At 34.7% G+C, this 22,136-nt stretch overlaps 1 protein-coding gene across 1 annotated transcript; it reads left to right on the top strand.

Annotated features, from left to right (window-relative positions):
- Positions 1-397: 397 nt before the first annotated feature.
- On the top strand, positions 398-5,542 carry LOC108471356 (sister chromatid cohesion 1 protein 1). The gene is made up of 19 exons (XM_053026744.1): positions 398-450; positions 909-977; positions 1,064-1,122; positions 1,230-1,274; positions 1,371-1,390; positions 1,523-1,593; positions 1,716-1,899; positions 2,793-2,868; positions 2,983-3,052; positions 3,163-3,269; positions 3,641-3,711; positions 3,758-3,961; positions 4,123-4,291; positions 4,348-4,475; positions 4,558-4,687; positions 4,775-4,993; positions 5,117-5,195; positions 5,271-5,383; positions 5,460-5,542. Exons 1-19 carry the CDS (start codon positions 398-400, stop codon positions 5,540-5,542), a joined length of 1,950 nt encoding a protein of 649 aa, XP_052882704.1.
- Positions 5,543-22,136: the final 16,594 nt, after the last annotated feature.

The following is a 22,136-nucleotide window of genomic DNA, read 5'->3' as shown; positions in this document are numbered from 1 at the left end:
AACCGAATAATTAGATGAAATGACTAATATTTTTAAATAAAAATAATAACTTAATTCAATATCTCAAAATTAAAATATAAAAACTAAATTTTAAATTTCAAAATATTTAACCATAAAAATATTTATGTGAAAACAGGTCCGAACCGTACAAAAACAAAGGTAGCACCGAAATTTTGATACTCCAAAGCGTAAGTTTAAGATTACTCTGGAGTTCAATTACGTTGCCATCATTTGATATATTGCAACATTTGCATGCAATGCAATTGAGACCCGCGCGAATCGCTTCTCTTTCTCTGCGCACTGCTCTCTCAAAATCTCAACTAACCAAAAGCTCTGCTTCTTTGTTTTCTCTTTTCTCTTTTTTTTTCTTTTTATTATTCTCTTCCCGAAGAACATAATGTTTTACTCTAGAGAGCTCCTTGCTCGCAAAGCTTCTCTTGGCCAAATATGGTGATCTTTGGTCTTTCATCTTTTTTCATTTTCTCTGTAATGAAGTTTCTCGCAGAAAAAAAAAAAAAAAAAGCTCTCTCTGGAACTTGAACTCGATGAGAGAACGCCATTGGCTAAGCTTCGTTCCCATAAGTTTTCTCTGCTTATTTGAATTCCTTGATTTTTCTTTCATGATATTAACCATAGACTGTCAAACGTGGATGTTTGAAAATGTACATTCAATTGGATCTAATTTAAGATTTTTGGTTTCCTTTGAAAATTTTGCTCTAATGTATCTTTCAATTTTTATACTCTCTTTTACTTTCAGAAATAAACGTTCCATTGAATACTGATGTGGCGGTTTTTTTCTTACGAAAATCTTGTTATTTAAAGCTCCCTTTGGCTTTCTGGTTGATATAAACTGGAATGACTACTTAGTATCTGTTTTTGATCTGGGATTTTATTTTATTTATATTAAGGTTGCTTGGGACTAGGCAAGCGAAGCTCGATCGAAGGAAAGCTAACAAGCTCGACATAGCTCGACTCTGGTTTCTATTTTCCCTTTCAAGTCATTTCAATTTCTTTTTTATTGTCTTCTCCTTTCTTTAATTTTAATTTACGTAATTTTTAACAGCGAAGAGATTCTAAATCCTCCGGTCCCGATTGCTCTTCGACTCTCTAGCATTCTCATGGGTAAAAAATAAACTAAATTATTACATTATTTTTCTCATTTTCTCGCCTTATTCTACAACTTCCTTTTTGCTATTTGTTTTCCTAATTTTTCTCACTATTCTCTTTAGGTGGAGTTGTGATTCTCTATGAGAAAAAAGTGATGTTTCTTCATGGTAAGTAAATTTCGGACCCTTTGTGTTTTTAAAATTTTAGTATTAACCCTTTTATTGTCTTTACTGAGGTTTTAATGCTCTGGTTTCTCTTGACAGATGATGCTAATCGGTTTCTGGTAATTTCCTTTCCTTTTTTATTTTTATTTTTAATTTTCTTCTTAAATGAGTATATTCGATTCTGTTGGTTTAACTGTTTTGGTATTAAAATTTTTTTGATGTTTTGAATTTTCTTGTGGGGTTGTTTTGAGGTTGAAATAAGGAACGCATGGAAGGTGATGAACGAGCCAACTCTACTCCCGAAAAGAAAAGAAAAGGCCAAGTAAAATCTCTTTTACATATGTGTGCCATTCCTTCTTCTTCTTCCTCTTCTTCTTTTTTTCTAAAAAATTGAAATGATGGAATTTTTGGGTTATTCTGCCTGATTGTTTACGTTGAGTGCAGGAGAAAGTCCATTACACTACCAGAAAATGATGAAACCTCCATGGGATTCACTAATGTTGGAGAACTTGAAGAAGAAATCTCTATGGGGTTTCAGCAATACAATCTTAATATGGTGAAGTTTTGTGATATAAACTCTCCAATTTCCTCTTTTGCTCTGCCGTATGGTTTCTCTTGTTCGAGGGATGTTTGACGAATTTATTCCTTTTTTTTTTTAAATGAAGAGGAAAATTGGCTGTTAGGATCTTGAAAATGGAGTTAGATACAGTCCATTATATTATTTTAAATTAATTTTAAAACATATCAGTCACATGCGTAAATTCACTTGTTAATTGTAAAATACGTCATAAATGTTAGTTAATAGTTAATTACTTATATATTAGAAAATAATGAACCAAATATAACAATGAGGAGCCGACCCCTTAAAACCATGGCTTCATGGGGTTTTAATGGAACTGATTCTGTTTTCCCAGATTTTTACTAGGCCTGGTGACTCGTTTCGGTTGGGTTGGCTTGGATGAAGCTTAAAACGTAGTTCAAGTGTGAAGTGTAGACTTTTTCCAACCCAAACGGAGCCTACAATTTTTGTCCTACAAATTCGCAATGCAATGCTAAGTGGGGGACTTTTTCCCATATTCTTAAGCTCATTTCTCACCCTTTGTTCTTCGTATTGATTTCTTCCTTTCCGGGTAAAGCCATGAGCCATGCATCTATTGGTTTTCCAGTTTTACAGTACTTTTTTTTGGTAAATTGGTTCACTGAGCTACGTTAACATCTCCTTCGTTTTTCATCTGACCCAAATCCCATTCTGACCAGTGACCAGCCTGCCATGTTGAGTGTTCATATCTTTAACCTGTTCATTCTTCATTATCAAGATTATGTAAGTGAATTATCAAGGGTAAAGTACATGCTCTTAGAGGAACGACTTATAAGTTTTGACCCACTTTGCTATTTACAGAATTTACAAGGATCGGTATATTCTCTTATTAGATTGCAGAGGAAGAAAACACTTCTAGACAACGCGGTAGTATTTTAATTCTTTTGAAAATTTAATCCTTTGTCACCTTTATTGATGGGCAGCAACTTGACCAAGTCGATGACTACTATATTACTAGTGATCCCATGGAGGATAATGCAACCAATGACCACCATCAAGGTTTTCTTTCATCCCTTAACTTTTCTTGTAGATGTAGTTTTGAACATGTACATCAAGTTGAGAATGTTTATCATTCTATTATGCCGTACACCAATCTCGTTCTCTTCCCTGCAGCTGATGACAATGACATCACCTTATTTGATTTGTTTCAGCCTAATTCCAATATTCATGGTCAATTTGAAAGGTAAAATTAAGTGATTGGTTCCATGCAGTGCTGGCAAAGGTTTAAGTTAATAAATCATTAGAATGTCTGAGGACTGAATAATAGCTTAATTTGTGTGTCTACTGTGACAGATTTGAAGAAGCTGATGAGGGAACACAAGTAAACTTCACTTTAGATGAGCATATCCAGATACCAACTACTCCTATTCCATCTCCATCCCAAAAAGAGCCTCAAAGAGGTCAGAGTATTATAATAGCTTTGGATGGTCAAGAATACCGCAACCCAAGCTTTGAATGCGTCTAGTTTTTTTATGTTTTTAAGGGAATAATTTGAGAAATATGGAAAAAAATAAAGAAGCTTTCACTTATAGCTTTAAACCATTTTTGGCAGAACTGCTGAATGATATTTCCAAGTGAACTATTCTACTTGATTTGGCACATAAAAATTTTCTGAGCATTTGTTGTCATTGATGACGGCTGTTAAACAAGTAGTTAAAATGAGATCCTTTTAATAATTGGCTTTTGTCTTATTAACCCATCAAAAAACGGGAAAAGAAAACAGAAAGAAAAGAATGAGAATAAGCTTGATATTCATGCTAATCTCCTGCAGCTGGGGGAACCCAAGAGCGGCATCCGGAGCACCAGTTAGATCAACAATTTAATAAAAACAAAGAAGCCAGGGTAAGCATTAATGGGTTTTTTTTCTGACAGTTAGGCGAAAAATCAGGTTAACATACAAATGTTGCTAATCTTAATCTCCTTGAGAAACCAGGATCAACAGAGGCAGGGGTCAGTAAAACAAAGAAGAAAGCCCAAAGGAATTATCACAGATGAGGAACAAACTGTTATTTCTAACCATGTTTATCACTCCTGGCTTCATGATACTTCAGATATTGCATCCAGAATTCGAAGGAAGAATAGTGTATGCCCTGCATATTTGCAATTTATCCCATTCATATTCAGCATAATTATGTTGCATGCTCAAATTATTTGTTAGCCTCTTAACTTACACAATTGGCTCGTAGTTGGTATGCATTAATCTGAAGCACACATCAGAAGATTCCATGGGTGTTTATGCTATAAATCTTGCAGGGGCCCGCAAGTATTCTGTCTACTTTTAAGATAGCTAAGCTCATGGAGCTCCCATCTACTGTGATAATGGATGATATGCTTTTGAAAGGAAACCAAGAAATCTCTTACCCGGAACCACTTTTAGACCTGTGGAAGAAATGCAGCCAACCTCTTCATGACTCACCCTCTGGTTAGAATTCACCGATTCTTGTTTTTTAAGTTCTTGTGGAGATAATGGAGGTTCAGGGAAGTTAATCGATGTTATACCGTACACAGTGAGAACCTCACAACCACAGCCACAGTCACAACCACAACCACAACCTCATGAACCATCTTCTAAGGAGAGAGTACAGTCTAATTATCCAATGGATTATGTAAGTCTTTCAACTATTATTTAGTATGCTACCAGGAAATACATATATACGCCTATGTCTAATTGTGTTTGTGAATGTGAAGCCTTTCGAAGATCTCCACAGTGGAGTTGGTTCTCCATCTCATGCTGCTTCAATAGAGGTACAGCGAGCAAATGTGGTAAATAAGGTGACGCCAGCCGGAATAAATCAGTTTGTCTCCCCAGGAAACTCTGGTATGAAAATGCTCTCTTTTACAAGTATTATCTCTTCTTTTTGGAGACTTCTTGTGGTATCAATTAAGCTTCATATGCATTTTGCAGGAGATGCAGTAAGATACACGGGTAGCTCAGTGTCCGGAGATGGAGTCCCCTCAGGTAACTTAGAAGTAAATATCGAGAGGGTTGGGTCCAAGAAGAAGAACCTGCAATCAACTTCGAAAAACAGTGGCAGTCTTGACACAGTGGTTGAAGTGTTCCATGAAGCTGATACTGATTACCAGTTATCAAGGCCGAAAAGGAAAAACTTGGAACCTGATCATGGTAATAAAGCCATCAACTTCTATTTTGCCAGAACAGTCTCTGAAATTGCTTTTTCATCCAATATGATTAGTAACAAATAACAACCCCACTTCTTTCTTGTTTACCTTCTTTTCCTTTTTTCAGATTTCTTGGTGGAAACTCAACTTACAATGGAAACTCCTGCGGATGATCCTCCTGACATGATGACTGAGAACATCAAGAAGTATATTTTCTTTTTGTTAATCCTTTATAAATTGGAAAGTACAAAATTAACTTGGCGATCCTTAATTGGATGCAGGCATATGAAAACACATTTTGAAACTCCAGGAGCTCCTCAAGTAGAATCTTTACAGAACTTAGCGGCCGGATTGAACAAGAAAGGAGCAGCTCAGCTCTTCTATCGGACATGTGGTATGCAAATAAACATCAATTACCTTAGAAGTGGAATTAATGAAAAACTAAGATCAGAGACCAAATGTGTTTGCAGTCCTTGCTTCTCAAGGTTTCTTGAAAGTGCAACAAAAGGTGGCGTTTGGAGACATTTTCATCTCTAAAGGAGCAAAGATGTGACGGATGTAAGCAACTGGTAGTTTTAAGGAAAGGTTATTAGTGATGTTGTAGTGTCGTGGGGCATTAACTTTATTTTTGTACAACCTCCTGTTTGATGCTATAACTTGCAGGTTTAATTCTAGATAGAATCTGTTAGGAAAATCATTTTGTTTGCAAAGATTGCTTTAGTTTGCTCTTGGACTATTATCAATATATAAATATATAAAAAATATATTTGCTGTTGAACTTCAATTCTCAACTGGGCTCATTCTTGACAACTCCAACCTTGTTGGTTTTTATCAGTCTATGGCCCAACCAAACGTATTTCTAATAATTTCTTCTCTCTTTTTTTTTTGAGAAAAGCAATAATTTTTTTTCTTATTATTTCTTCTCCCAGTCCCCTCCTCCTTTTGTCTCTCATTTTTTAGGAAAACAATTTCTACTTAATCTGAAACCATCATTATAATTTATAATGCTATCTTTCATATGAGTACATTCAATTTTCGAAAAATGTTTTTTATATTTAGGTGACTAAATATAATAATTTAACAACTCAAAACTTATGTTATCAATTTGATAAGATGGTGTCTAAAAATATATTTTCAAAGATTTTAGTGATTCAATTGAAAATTTTTATATTAGATGATCAAAACAAAAAACATGCTTATTGTTGAGTCACTATTCATGTAATTTTGTGGAAGATAAATAGTTATATCATCTAATCATTTCAAGCTTAATGATTAAAAAATCAAATTTAAATAATTTAATGATTAATTTAAAATTTATATAATTGAGTGATGAAAATAAAATGGAATGACTTAACCTTATATTTAATATGTTGAACAGGAATATTTTAGGAAACAAAATATAGAAAAAACTATTATAATGACTTGTAATTTGGTTAGTTAAACAAGATGTGCATGCAAGGGCCGTTAATAGTTAATTTCGTTTATATGAATTATTACCTTTTATTTATCATTTGTTGTCTTTTAATCTATATTTTATCTTTTATAAAAATAAATTATAATGAAAACCCAGGATTTGAAATGATTAAAATTATAAAACTAGTATATATTTAGGGTTTGCGTCTGACTTTGTCAACAATAAAAAGTTAAGAAAGTCTGCTGTAGTTTTTAACAAGGAAATTGCACATTGTTTTTGAAAGGAATCTTCTTTATTAGGTTTTTAAAGACATGAATTCTTTAAATTTCATCCTCCAAACACGTGTTTTAAGATTATGATTTAGGGGTTACTTCTTTATAATAATAATAATAACCCTACCACCTTAAAATTAAAGAAAAGGCCATAAACAGTGACAGAATCAATTATATTTGTATAAAGGAGGTCATGATTTAGATAAAGAAAGTGTTACTGATATTAAAATTTATACTTTAAATCTACCCATTGTATGAACCGATTGTCATCATTGAATGAACTTCAAAATCCAATATATATGATTTAGTATATGTAATGTATTTTTTTAATATTTTTATAACATACTTATTTTGCTTATAGAAAAACTCTACGGGTAATACATATGGAGTTAGGTTAAGTAAGGTATGACTATAAGCATGTTGTATAGGAAAGAAATTCAAGCAAAGCCAAACTAGTTAATTTTATTGACTCCTTCAATGTTTGCCTTTTGTGTCATGTATCTTGTTTTGTTTTCTTTGTTTGAAAGCGGAACCCAATAAATTGATCTTAAAGGAAGGGAAAGCCACACGAGTTTTATCACTTTACATCAAATTTGTTGCCCATTAAATTCCTTTTCTTTCTTTATTTTATCATTTTATGGAAACCATTATTTTACTATTTACTACTTAAGTTTAATTTTAATGATCAATTTGATATTTGAGATTTGAGATTTTTTTTTGTCTTAATTTAGAGTTTGATTTCAATGTTCAATTTGATATGCAAATCAAATACATCACGTGATCTAATGAATGTTTGACACGTGTGTTCTAATAAAAGAAATATATAAGCACTTAATTGAAATAAAAAGAAAGTTTACGTGCCAAATTAAATATTGAAATCAAACTCAAATACTTAATTAAGATAAAATAAAACTTAAATATCGAAATGAATATTAAAGCGAAGTCCAATACTAAATTGGATATTAAAATTAAAAGCAAATATCAAATAATAGATTAACTCTTCTATAAATATAAAGCTACTACTTCATATATAATATTCATATTATTTATTTAGAAATTAGAAAAAAATGGACATGATTTGATAGACAGAATATATGTTTTAGGGGGTAGAATTTATATTTAAAATCATATTAACTAACTTGACTATAGTGTATTTAAAATCAAAAGTTTAAGCAAAGCTTGATTTGAAGGGGTAATTAACAAGTGCTAATCCATGATAGAGACCAATGCCATTTTCATTTCTCTTTCGTGCTCCCACTTTATCTTTCTTCTTATCAACATATTGTGTCAAGTACTATTTCAATATTTGAACAGAAAAGTCCTTTTCGAAAAAAATAAAAATTTCTCTCTTCTTTAATAATTTCGTTGATATCTATATTAGATTGTTAATTATAGGATTGAAAAATAATCTAACATTCATGGATAAGAAAAATATTAATAGGGTTTTTTGGTTAAAACATGATTATCCTATTTACTTAAATAAAATTTTAGATTTCATCTTTGTTGTAACAACTTGTTTTTAAATAAATCGGAACGGTGATTTCGGGACCACAAATCTAAAATCAAAATATTTATTTTATTATCATTTTAAGGTCTACAGTATGAAAATATGTTTGTATGAAAATCTCGTTAAGAAATTTTATCGTTTGATTACTCAATTCGATAAAAAGGACTAAATCATGTAAAGTGTAAAACTTGAGTTCTATTAGCTAAATGTGTCTAATAGCTATAGAACTTTAAAATAAAGGTCCTTAAGTAGTAATTATACCATAATTAAATTGAGTGGACATTAATGAACATGTCATCATGTAATTTGATGGTTTTTAATTAAGGTTAATATTGTAAATTAATAAATAACTTAACTAAAATATGAAATAACATGAAAAAATATCATCAATTCTCTTCATCATCACCGATTTTAACAAAGTAGAAAGCCATTTTAGGGTTTGAAGCATTCAACCATCTCCTAGCTCAATTGTAAGTCTATTTTTGTCCTGTTTTTAATGATTTCTATATTTTTGAGATCGTTGCAACTAGGTCTAGCTAGCCCGGGGACTATTTTGCAAAACTGTTAAAGATTTTGAATGATTTCATCGATGAATACATGTGTGTTTTTATGTTTGATGATAGATTATGAATGTTTGATGATAGTTATACAAGTTTTGTTAAGTGATTTTCAGTGAAAATGCAAAATAGGAATTAAATTGTGAAATGTGAAATAAATGAAAAGTATGGGCTGCTAGGGGTATAATAGTAATTCATCTAGCATGAGTTGTGGTTAAATTGCATGAATTTGTGTTTTTGTGAAATAAGGACTAAATTGTAAAAGATGTGAAACATTAGGGATAATTGTGTAAAAATCCCTTAAAGTGAATTTTGGACTAAATTGAATAGAGAGATGATTAAATAAGTTAATTTTGATTATATTTAGATCAAGAAAGGTGAGATACAGACTTAGATCGGGGAAAGAACAAAGTTACAGAATAGTTGAATCGTTTCACCGTTTTAGCATCTGAGGTAAGTTCGTATGATAAAAGCATTGTCATAATTATGTTTTAAATGCTTTGATATTGCATAAACTATGAATACGAGACTATGGACACATTCGACAATGAATTTGACGATGATTCAGCATTTGAAATCTTGGTTGAACCTTAGGAATAGATTTGGATACTAGTGACATGTCATTAGAGATTATCATGATTATGTGATTCGGGTGCTGGTCCTGTACGTCCTACCGATGGCTGAGTATACTAGCATGTGTTACGGATACTTGACAGCTTGTGTGAGCAGCACCGTGTAGCTACATCTTGACTGACAGCTTGTGTGAGCAGGCCCGTTGATAGCTTTAGTGTGAGCAATATATGTGATGTATTGTGTTGGCTTCGGGCAATGATATTGGCACTTAGTGTGTGAGATATCCGAGTATCCAATAGTATTTTGAATGGTTCAAAGGGTTAATGAAAGATGGGATTGTGTATGAGATTGATACGTGATGGTACAGGTATGTACATGAACCATATAAGCTTAAATCGAGAAGTTGCAAAGTTCATATATAAGATTATGATTGAATGTAACAGCCCTATTTCGATGAAATCGGAATAATGGTCTCGAGACCACAAATCCAAGCCAAAAATAAAATTTATTTTTATTTTATTACATGGTCCGTAATATGATAGAAATGTTATGTGAAAATTTTGAAAAGAAAATTTTATGAAATAATTATATGAATGTAATAGATTTATGAAATAATTACATGCCGGGAAATGCTTGAAAATGTTAAATCTCATTGAGTAAATGAATATTGATGAATATGTGATTTCTAAAAATGAATGAGGTCTTGTATTTGTTGCTGACGGGATTTAGCTCGGACAAGTAATCCTATTGACCTCATTTATGAAAGGATTTAGCCCAGATGGGTAATCCTGATATAAATCCTCTCGAGCATATGTTATGAATTGGATTTAGCCCAGACGGGTAATCCAGACCAAGCTCTTTAGAGCATATGTCATAAAAAGGATTTAGCCTGGACTGGTCATCCTATCGTATGCATGTGTGGCTCGAGAGTGTACTCTCCGATATAGTACCCTATGGGCACCATTGGACATGAATTGATAGATTCTGATTCATACACCTCGAGTGTACTACCTGTGGAACCATAGATATTTCAAATAAATTCAACGGGTAAAAATCTTGATATGAAAAGATATTGTAGCATCCCGAAATAGGGCCTAGTCGGAACAGTGGTTTTGGGACCATAAATCCGACAACAAAATATTTATTTTATGATTATTATAAGGTCTAGAATATGAGAATATGCATGAGTTACTTGTATTTTGATGGTTTATGGAGGAATATGGAAGTTGGATGTGTGTTAAACATCTTTTCCTAGGTGATTTTCATGAAAAACCCCTAAAAAAGACCTTTTTGCAAAAAGTGTAAAATGTGAGGTAGCAATGTGAAATAATGGAAAAATGTGGGTTGCCATAAGAGGAAAGAACATTTGGCTAGGCTTGGGTAATGTAGAAATTGCATGCATTCCATTATATGAGCCTAGGGACTAAATCGTAAAAATGTAAAAGAATAGGGGCAAAATGATCATTTGGATTGGGGGTGAAATGTAGACTTAAAAAGTACAATGTGAGGTGTTAATGATTTATTTTTATTGTTATAGACCCCGAGGAACAAATTCAGGAGGTCGATCGAGGAAAACGAAAGGTTTCAAAATAACCGAAACACGATACCGAGACAAGTACCAGGTAAGTTTGAATAACTTAAAGTAAACTCATAGTATGCTTAATTGCATGATTTATGAATATATGGTAATTGCATTTGATGATGGCATGAAAATCTATGAAATATATATCCTTAATAATGACATGTTGATAAATGTCCCAATTGAGGTTGAAAAGGAAATTTGATGGATAAATCACGGCATACATGACTTGAGATCCTGCATGTGTTCCAGAAAGGATTTAGCCCGGACGGGTAATCCGTTGCAGAAAGTATTTAGGCGGTTACTACCGAAGATTTGTGAAAGGATTCTCCATGATAGCGACTCTAATGACGAGGTTGCTACAGAAAGACGTTAAGTTTGAATAGACAAAAAAGTGTCAGCAGAGTTTCGGGAGGTTAAAGACATTGTTGACTGAAGCTCCTGTTTTAGTGTTACTTGAGCCGGGAAAAGAGTTTGTGGTCTACAGTGATGCATCCTTAAATGGATTGGGTTGTGTACTTATGCAAGATGGCAAGGTGATAGCCTATGTTTCGCGGAAGTTGAAGCCACACGAGAAGAACTATCCGACGCATGATCTAGAGCTTGCCGCCATTGTTTTTTCCTTGAAAATTTGGAGGCATTATTTATATGGTGAGACTTGTCGTATATTTACCAACCACAAGAGTTTGAAGTATTTGAATTGAATCTGAGATAGCAGAGATGGTTAGAATTAATTAAAGATTATGAGTTGATCATTGACTATCACTCGGGAAAGGCAAATGTGGTTGTCGATGCGTTAAGTAGAAAATCCTTATTTGCACTGAGAGCCATGGACACTCGATTGGCATTGCTTGATGATGGTTCAGTTTTGGTAGAGCTAGAAGCTAGGCCTACATTTCTGCAGGAAATTTATGATGCTCTAACTAATGACAGTGACTTACAAGCTAAAAGAATTCAATGTGATTCGGGCATTAAATCAGATTTTCAGACTGATCCTGATGGATGTTTGATGTTCAGAGATAGGGTTTGTGTACCCAAAGATAATGAGCTTATTTGGAAAACCTTGCAAGAAGCACATGATAGCCGTTTGTCTATTCATCCGGGAAGTGCCAAGATGTATAATGATTTGAAGAAAATGTACTGATGGAACGGCATGAAAAGAAACATTTCCAAATTTGCATCAAAATGCTTGATATGTCAGCAAGTCAAAGCTGAACATCAAGTACCTTCAGGTTTGTTACAGCTTGTGATGGTCCCCGAATAGAAGTGGGACAAAGTTACTATGGATTTCGTGACAAGTTGGCCATTGACCCCGAAAAAGAAAGATGCTATATGGGTTGTGGTGGATAAGTTGAAAAAGTCGGCTCATTTCATTCTGGAAAGAATATATTACTCTCTTGATAGATTGGCCGAATTGTATATATCTGAACTTGTGAGATTACACGGCGTACCACTGTCGATTATTTCAGACAGAGACCCAAGATTCACTTCGAGGAGAAGCCTTGGGTACAAAGTTGAGCTTTAGTACAGCTTTTCACCCGCAGACTGATGGTCAGTCTAAGCAGACGATTCAGATCCTTGAGGATATGTTACGATGTTGCATCCTCAAATTTCAGGGTAATTGGGAAAAATATTTACCATTGGTAGAATTTGCCTACAACAACAATTTTCAAACGAGTTTGAAGATGGCACCTTATGAGGCCTTGTATGGCAGAAAGTGCCAAACTCCATTGTATTGGACAGTACTCAAGGAAAGTCAGATTCATGGGGTTGATCTGATCAAGGAAACTGAAGAAAAAGTTATAGTGATACGAGACTATTTAAAAGCGGCATCGGATAGGTAAAAGTCATATGCTAATTTGAAAAGAAAAGAGATTGAGTTCCAAGTTGGAGATAGAGTATTCTTGAAAGTATCTCCATGGAAAAAAGTATTGAGATTTGCCAGGAAAGGCAAATTGAGTCCGCGATTTATAAGACCGTATGAGATCACTAAAAGAGTTGGACCATTAGCCTATCAATTAACATTGCCACACGAATTGGAAAAGATTCATGACGTGTTTCCTGTATCGATGTTAAGGCGATATCGATCAGACCCCTCTCATGTGATTTCACCTGCAGAGTTTGAGATTAGACCGGATATGGCTTATGGCGAGGAACCGGTCAAGATTTTAGCTCGCGAGATTAAACAATTGAGACATAAAGATGTGGCTTTGGTAAAGGTTTTATGGCATCGACATGGTGTAGAAGAAGTTACATGGGAACTGAAAGAAACCATGAGAAGCCAATATCCACACCTATTTACGGGTAAGACTTTCGAGGACGAAAGTCCCTAAAGGGGAGAAATGTAACATCCTGAAATAGGGCCTAGTCAAAACAGTGGTTTCGGGACCACAAACCCGACATCAAAATATTTATTTTAGGATTATTATGAGGTTTAGAATATGATATGCATGAGTTACTTGTATTTTAATGGTTTATGGAGGAATATAGATGTTGGATGTGTGTTAAACATCTTTTTCTAGGTGATTTTCATGAAAAACCCCTAAAAAGGACTTTAAGCAAAAGGTGTAAAATGTGAGGTAGAAATGTGAAATAATGGAAAAATGTGGGCTACCATAAGAGGAAAGAACATTCGGCTAGGCTTGGGTAATGTAGAAATTACATGCATTCCATTATACGAGCCTAGGGACTAAATCGTAAAAATGTGAAAGGTTAGGGGAAAAACGGTCATTTGGACTGGGGGTGAAATGTAGACTCAAAAAGTACAATGTGAGGTGTTAATGATTTATTTTTATTGTTATAGACCCCGGGAAACAAATTTCGGAGGTCGATCGAGGAAAACGAAAGGTTTCAGAATAATCGAAACACGATACCGAGACGAGTACCAGGTAAGTAAACTCATAGTATGCTTAATTGCATGATTTATGAATGTATGGTAATTACATTTTATGATGGAATGAAAATCTATGAAATATATATCCTTCATAATGACATGTTGACAAATGTCCCGGTTGAGGTTGAAAAAGAAATCTGATGGATAAATCACGGCATACATGACTTGAGATCCTGCATGTATTGCAGAAAGGATTTAGCTCGGACGAGTAATCCGTTGATCTCAAATATAAAAAGGATCTATCCCGGACAGGTGTTCCTTGAGTGATCGAGCCTCCCGAAGAATATGTGTGCATTGTGGATTTAGCCCAGACGGGTAATTCGATTAGGGTTTGAATTTAGCCTGGACTGGTAATTCAGATCCGAGCTCATTAAGGGTGTTTGTCGTTATAAGGGATTTATCCTAGACTGGTAATCTCGACTTCACCTTATGAGTTTACGATGCGAGAGACTTAGCCTGGACTGGTAATCCCGCCGTAAGATGTGAGATTCGCGGGAGTGCATACTTGAAATGATCATTCTTATGACTTGACAGATAATGGATAATCCATCGAGATTTCCTAGAAACTCAACAGGATTAATATGATGTATATAAATGAAATGATGAATGATGAGCTCATCTAAGACAAATTACTTGGTACATTATTATTGTGACTAACTTGTTGATTGAATGCATGTGATAGGGAAACTATTGCATTCTTGTTGGTTTATTTGCTTAATATGGTTATATGTTAATTAATCGGTAAGTTTACTTTCTAGTTATTCGGGTTCACTAAGCATGTAAATGCTTACCCCTCTCTTTTCCCTGTCTTACAGAGCTCGAGGACTCGTAAAGATTAGAAGACGGTTGGAGAGTCAACATACTATCAACTAGTTCAACTTTGGTATATAGGCACTTTTATTTTGTTCAATGACATGTATAGGGCTCTTGGTTTATTTTGTTATATATGTCATTTGATTAGCCATAATGAAGACATGTAAAGATATACACATCTATTTGTATATGGCCATGGGAATTGGCAAATTTTGAAGTAGGCTATGACCTACAAATCTATTCATGTTTATGTTTACATGGGATGGTTTGACTATAATTAGAAATGAGTTATAAGAATGAGCCAATCTTAAATGTGTCAATAAGACATGAAAACCCTTAATACGAAAAGGGAATTAACCTAGCATGTATAAAATTGATGATATGAGGTTTACATGCAATGAGGTTTATCAAGGTTATATGTAAGTGTATAATCTGGCCATATTATGTATTAATATAACCTATAAGTGTGATTGGTTTATAGAGGGTGACCAAAGGCTTGGAAAATAGCCCTACAAGATCCACACAGGCATGTGTCTAGGCCGTGTGTGACACACGGATCACCCCCATGGGAGTGAGGTATGGTCGTGCGTCCCCTGCACCTAAAATTTTAAGTCAGTTTCGAGCACAAGCTAGACACAGGGGCGTGTGTCTTGGCCGTGTGCCCCTAAATGCATGCTGACGTCATAAACAGAGAGTTACACGGGCTAAGGACGCAGGCGTGTCCCAAGCTACATAGGCGTGTGTGACCACACAGCCCCACTCACACGGGCGTGTGACTCACTAAACCAAGAGAATTTATTAAGTTTCCCAAAGTTTATTGAATGTTCTTGGTTTTGTCCCCAACCACCCCGATGTATGTTTTAGGCCTTGAAGGCCTATATAAAGGACGATACGCATGTGTTTGAAAAGTTTTAATTCTGGGTAAAATTTGGTGACCCGGTTTTGTATGTTGGTGAAGGTTTAAGTCCGATAATGCCTCGAACCCTATCTCGGCGTTGGATATGGGTGAAGGGTGTTACAGATATGGATAAGAAATGAGTTACTACACGTATCCGGCTGAAATAGAAGTAAATGATGATACATGACATATGATATATGAAAACATGAGATGATGATATTTGTACATAGACTTTATTTGATAAATATATGTTCATTCTTTATTATAGACTTGTACACCTTGAGTGTACTAATCGTGACCCTGATTTTCTAAGTAATATGAGTAAAGTTTTGATATAAAATGATTTGAACTCGAAATGAACTATTATGAAATTATACTTGAAATAATGAGATGAATTATGCATGTTGAATGAATACATGTTGTGGAAAGCATATGTGCTTGGAAACTTGATTGTTCTTGAGCCCATATATGTTTTGATGTTAATATGGAGTATATGACTAACAAGGGCAATGAGAATGTGTGTAGGGCTTGAGATCAAATTGATTGATTATGCCTTACATAGTTACCTCAAAATAGAATGAATGGTAAGTTAAGTACCATGTTATACGAACTTATTAAGCATTTTATGCTTGCTTAGTTTTATTTCCCTGTTTTAGAGTAAACCGAAAGCTCGTTGGATTGGAAGCTTGCGGAGATCACTCACACTATCCATCGGCCCATGTTAGTACAATAAGGTAAATCAATTATGGTTGTAATGGCATGTATAGGTTATATTCGCCATATTGGCATGTAAATGTAAATGATGCTTGTAATTTAGCCATTAGAATGGTTAGTAATGGTTTGTTTTGATATATTTGTAATGTCATAATTTGGTAGCTATATATGTGTTAAGTAGTTGATCAAATTATGCCTATCATATGGGCTAAACCAAGGCAAGAATATGAACATTTATGCATCTAATGGTATGCCATGTTGAATGATAAAGTTTGCTTAACTTAAATGCTTGAAATGGTTAGTATTTGGATATGAGTTTAAGTGCAGGTCATTGGTGTGATTTTGGGTGAGAAATGAAGCTAGAAATGACTTTATTTTGTCCACACGGGCAGACACACGGGCGTGTGTCTAGATCGTGTGTGACACACGGCCTGATACATGGGCGTGTGGTTAGGCCGTGTGTCCCTTGCACCTTAAATTTGAAAAAAAAAAATGCTCAAAATTAAGCACACGAGTAAAGACACGGGCGTGTGTCTCAGCCGTGTGTGCCACATGGCCTAGAACACGAGCATGTGTCTTGGCCATGTAAAACCTGCACCTAATTTTGAAATGAATTAATTTGCCACAGGACCTAGCACACGGATGTGTGACATTGCCGTGTGCACAAGTCAGAGAGTTACACGGGGTCGAACACGGCCTCCAACACGGGCGTGTCCCAAGGTCACACGGGCGTGTGAGCCCTGTACCTTGGAAAAATTTTGAAATGTCGCAAAAAATTCTTAGAGCTCCCAATTAAGTTCCAACTCGATTCTAATGCTCGTATTGGACCTCGAGGGTCCAATTAAGGGACGTTTTGAATGATCTCAGTTAATGAATAGTAATTTAAGTGATTTATTTAAAAAATGTTCTGAAAGTTTCGGTAATGCTCTAAAACCCTGTTCTGACGATGAATACGGGTTAGGGGTGTTACTTTGAAGATGTGAAAGGTTTGTTAGTTAAATGAATTATATGTTGATATGTTCAAATTAATGAATTGTATATTAATGTTAAGATTGAGTTTATTCTATACAAGCTTACTAAGCTATATAGCTTACTTTGTTTATTTTGTCATGTTTTATAGTGACTTTAAAGCTAGCTCGGACTCGGGGATCGTCGAAGACATTGTTACACTATCCTACTATTACTTTGGTACTTTTGAACTTATGTTTTGTTTATATGGCATGTATAGGTATTTTGAGTCATTTTGGTTATGAGTTGATAATGATTTTGTCCAATTGAATTGGTTTGTAAATGTTATATTTTGGTTGTAAATATATAGCCATGAGATTTGGCTTAAGTTGGTTATTTTGGATGTATATGTATATATGTAAGAATGGCCTAAGATGTGATCCATAATTGCTTGCAAATGGTTTGTGGTAATTTAACATTTATATGATAGCTAATGGTTAGAAATGGCTATTATATGTTTGTGAATTTATGTAAGGTAAAATGTTTGGTTGAAATAATGCATATAAGTGCTTGAGATTAATGTGTATAGAGAATGGGAGTATTGAATGTGCATGAATTATGTTTGATTTGGTTGAAATGAATTGCCTTTTGATGCTATGTATTTGTGCCAATTAATGTGGTTTAGGTACATACAAGTTTGGGGTGGCAAAATGACTTGGTAAATAACCTATTTTTTTATCCACACGGGCAGAGACACGGGCATGTGTCTTAGCTGTGTATGGCACACAGTTATGTTACACGACCACATGTCCCTTGGTGTTGAAATTAAAATCAAGACAGTATGCTTCACACGGCGTCACAGGTTTGGTACGGCCTAGCACACGGTCTGGCACACGGGTGTGTATGGCTATTTTTAAGGCACACGGGCTAGTCACACGGGCGTGTGTTGGCTGTGTAACCCAAGTCAGAGAGTTACATGAGGTCAGACACAAGCTGGGATGCGGCCATGTGCCCCCATTTTGAATGTCCACATGGCCTGTGACACAGGCGTGTCTATGGCCGTGTGAGGGACACGGCCAGGCCACACGGGCGTGTGTCCCCTGTTTTTGAGAAAACTTTCTAAGTGTTCAAAAAGTTTCCAAAGTTATTGATTTAGTCCCGAACCACTCCTAATGCATGTTTAGGGCCTTGTAGGCTCGTAATACGGACAAATTGTTTGATTGTGAATGGAATGTATGTGATTTGATTAATTGTATGTGAAATGTATGTTTAAATGTGTGTTAAGTCCGGTAATGCTCCGAATCCTATTTCAGTGTTGAATACGGGTGAGGGGTGTTACATTTGTCCTCTAAAACTTCACATTTATATTTTGCAAGTGTCATACTTTTTAGAGCTCAGTCGACCAACTAATCTCCTTTTCTCTCAGTTAGGGCTGAACAAGAAAAATAGAAAAGTCGAAAACCAATCCAAATCCATGTGTTTGGACGGTTTATCGAAAGTAAGTTTAAAAATCGCAATTACCTTAAATCAAACTGAATTTTATTTTTTAATTTAATGTATAATTAATTTTAATTTTATGATATAAAATAAATATTTTATATTTAAAATAGTAAAAATAATTTAAAGTCCTTGAAAAAATATTATTTTTTAAATATTTATAAGAAAAACTTACAAATTTTTCAAATAATATATAAAAGTGTTAGAATTAAGTGACCAAATCCTTATTTAAATAAAATACATTGGTAAAAGAAAATAAAAGTAAAATCCATATAGAACTACACTTCTTTTATTTTAGTTTAGAATAAGGTTTTTAAACCTTATTAAATTCCATCTATTTGATATTGATTAGAATAAGGTGTTTCAATCTTACTACACTTCTATTAGAATATGGTTTTACAAGCCTATAAATAGACATAGTTTACTCCTCTTGTAATTATTCGAATTCGACATAGTGAATTTTCTCCTTTGCCCGTGGTTTTTGCCGAAAGGGTTTCTACGTTAAATCTGTGTGTTCTTTATTTTTAATTCTCTTTTCTTTGCGATATATTTTCATTACTGACATTCTATTTATTTTACAATTTGGTATCTGAGCTTTCAGGTTGTTCATCTCGATCACGATAATGGCGTCTTGAAGTATGAAATTTCGCTGTTAGATCGCAACACCAGATTTGCATTGTGGCAGATTAAGATGCAAGCAGTTCTTGCACAAATAGATCTGGAAGATGCCCTGTTAGGGATAGATAAGATGCCTTCGACATTAACGGATGAAGAGAAGAAGCGTAAGGATCAAAAGGCATTAACACAGTTACATCTACATTTTTCAAACGAAATTTTGCAAGATGTGGTGTAGGAGAAAACCGTCATTGGATTATGGAAGAGGCTGGAACAAATATGAATGTCAAAAACTCTAACCAGCAAGCTGCATATGAAGCAGTGTCTTTATTCTCATCGTTTGGAGGAAGGTGTCTCTGTGCACGAACACTTAACAGTGTTTAAAGAAATTCTTTCAAACTTGGAGGCCATGGAGGTTCAGTATGATAAGGAAGATCTAGGGTTGATTCTACTTTGTTTGTTCCCCCCGTCTTATTCAACCTTTAGAGACACAACTTCATATAGCCGCGAGTCTCTCATAGTTGATGAGGTTTATGATTCTTTGACATCTTATGATAAGATGAAGCAACTTGTGATTAAACCTAACTCTTAGAGAGAGGGTCTCATTGTTCGTGGGAGATAAGATCAAAATACTGATGATGATCGTGGATGAACACAGGAACGAAATCCTTGCGGTAAATTTAAAGGTAGATCAAAGTTTTCAAACAGAGGTAAAACTTATAATTTCTTCAAGGAAAAAGGGCACATTAAATCTGAGTGCTATAAGCTGCAGAATAATATCAAAAGGGAGGCTACGAATCAAATGGGAAAACATCCAAAAAATCTAGTGAAGCTGATGTTGTAGAAGACTAAAGCAATGGTGAACTTCTAGTCGCTTCTATCAACAATTCTAAAGTAAGCGAGGAGTGGATCCTTGATTCGAGCTACACCTTCCACACGATCCCCAATCAGGATTGGTTTACAACTTACAAAATAGTGTCTGAAGGTGTTGTTTTGATGGGAATAATGATTCGTGTAAAATTGCAGGTGTTGGAACGATTAAAGTTAAGATGTTTGACAGAGTTGTCAGAACACTTAGGAACGTGCAACATGTTCTAGAATTGAAGGGAAATTTAATTTCGTTGAGTACTCTTGATTCAAAAAGGTATAGATACACAGCTGAAAGTGGGTTTTTGAAGATTTCCAAAGGTTCCCTTGTTGTGATGAAAGGGCAGAGAAAGACTGTCAAGTTATATGTTTTGCAGGGTTTTACTGTTACTGGTGATGCAGCTATCGCTTCCTCTTCCTTATCAGATGATGATATTACTAAAATTTTTCATATACACCTAGGGCATATGAGTGAGAACGGCATGACAAAATTGAGCAAAAAAAGGACTTCTTGATGGGCAAGGAATTTGCAAACTAAAGTTCTGCCAGCACTGTATTTTTGCAAAGCAAAAAAAGAGTTTGATTCACCAAAGGAATCCATAACACGAAAGGAACGTTGGACTATATTCATTTTGATTTGTGAGGCCCATCCAGAGTGCCTTCGAGAGGTGGAGCTAATTATATGCTAACTTTTATTGATGATTTTTCCAAAAAAGTTTGGGCATTCTTTCTGTAGCAGAAAAACGATGTGTTTTCTGCATTTAAGTCTTGGAAAACTATTATTAAAAAATAGATGGGAAAACAAATAAAATACCTCCGCTCAGAAAATGGCTTAGAGTTTTATTCTGATGAGTTTAATAAATTGTGCAAGTCAGAAGGAATCGTGAGACACTTGACAGTTCGTCATACTCCACAACAAAACTGTGTTACAGAATGAATGAACAAAACGATCATAGAGAAGGTTCGATATATGTTGTCAAATGCCAACTTACCAAAGTCGTTTTGGGCCAAAGCAGCCTCTACTGCATATTTTTTAATCAACCGATCTCCATCCTTTGCCATTGAGAAAAAGACTCCACAAGAGGTATGGTCTGGTAATCCTGCTGACTATTCTGATTTAAAGATTTTTGGGTGTCATGCGTAGGCTCATGTTGATAATGGAAAATTGGAATCGAGATCTATTAAATGTGTATTTCTTGGTTATAAAGTTGGTGTAAAAGGGTATAAGTTATGGTGTCCTAAAAATAGAAAAGTTGTGATTAGTAGAGATATTGTTTTTGATGAAACTGCTATACTACCTAACTTATCTCTTAAAGACTCTTTCAATAAAGAAAATCAAAAGCAGGTGGAGCATCAGATTAATCTAGAACCTACAACAAAGTCGACTCTTCAAGCTAGTATAAAAATATAGAATAGAGTTGCTTCTTCACCACAATACTCTATCTCCAAAAACAGAACTAGAAGAGAAATTAAACCTCCAAAGAAGTATGCCGAGGCGATTTAGTTGCTCATGCTTTAAATGTGGCTGAAGATATAGATGCAAACCAAGAGCCATTTAATTATTCTGAGTCGGTTAGCTGTGAAAACTCAGAAAAGTGGATGTTTGCTATGCAAGAAGAGATGAAATCACTCCACAAAAATAGAATATGAGATATTGTGAAATTGCCTAAAGATAAAAAGGTTGTTCATTGTAAATGGGTGTTTAAAAAGAAAGAAGGGACTTTCGGAGTTGAAGAACCCAGATATAAAGCAAGGCTTGTTACAAAGGGTTATAACCAAATTTCAGGAGTGGACTTTACAGATGTGTTCTCCCAAATTGTAAAGCATAATTCGATTCGAGCTTTGCTTGGTATTGCGGTCATGCATGATTTGGAGCTTGAGCAGTTAGATGTAAAAACTTCATTTTTGCATAGAGAACTTGAGGAAGATATTTACATGTAACAACCAGAGGGTTTTACAGTCTTCGAAAAAGAGGGCTATGTTTGCTTGCTGAAAAAGTC

This window comes from Gossypium arboreum, chromosome 4 (genome assembly GCF_025698485.1).
Source record: "Gossypium arboreum isolate Shixiya-1 chromosome 4, ASM2569848v2, whole genome shotgun sequence".
Classification (NCBI taxonomy): Eukaryota; Viridiplantae; Streptophyta; class Magnoliopsida; order Malvales; family Malvaceae; genus Gossypium; species Gossypium arboreum.
This window is presented reverse-complemented; position numbering and strand designations above follow the sequence as displayed.

Bases quoted from the DNA above. Each gene is read 5' to 3' on its own strand.
- LOC108471356 (XM_053026744.1), top strand. From the start codon at position 398: ATGTTTTACTCTAGAGAGCTCCTTGCTCGCAAAGCTTCTCTTGGCCAA. The intron at 4,476-4,557 runs GTAAGTCTTTCA...GTGAATGTGAAG, and splicing joins CTAATTATCCAATGGATTAT to CCTTTCGAAGATCTCCACAG. The intron at 5,384-5,459 runs GTATGCAAATAA...ATGTGTTTGCAG, and splicing joins GCTCTTCTATCGGACATGTG to TCCTTGCTTCTCAAGGTTTC.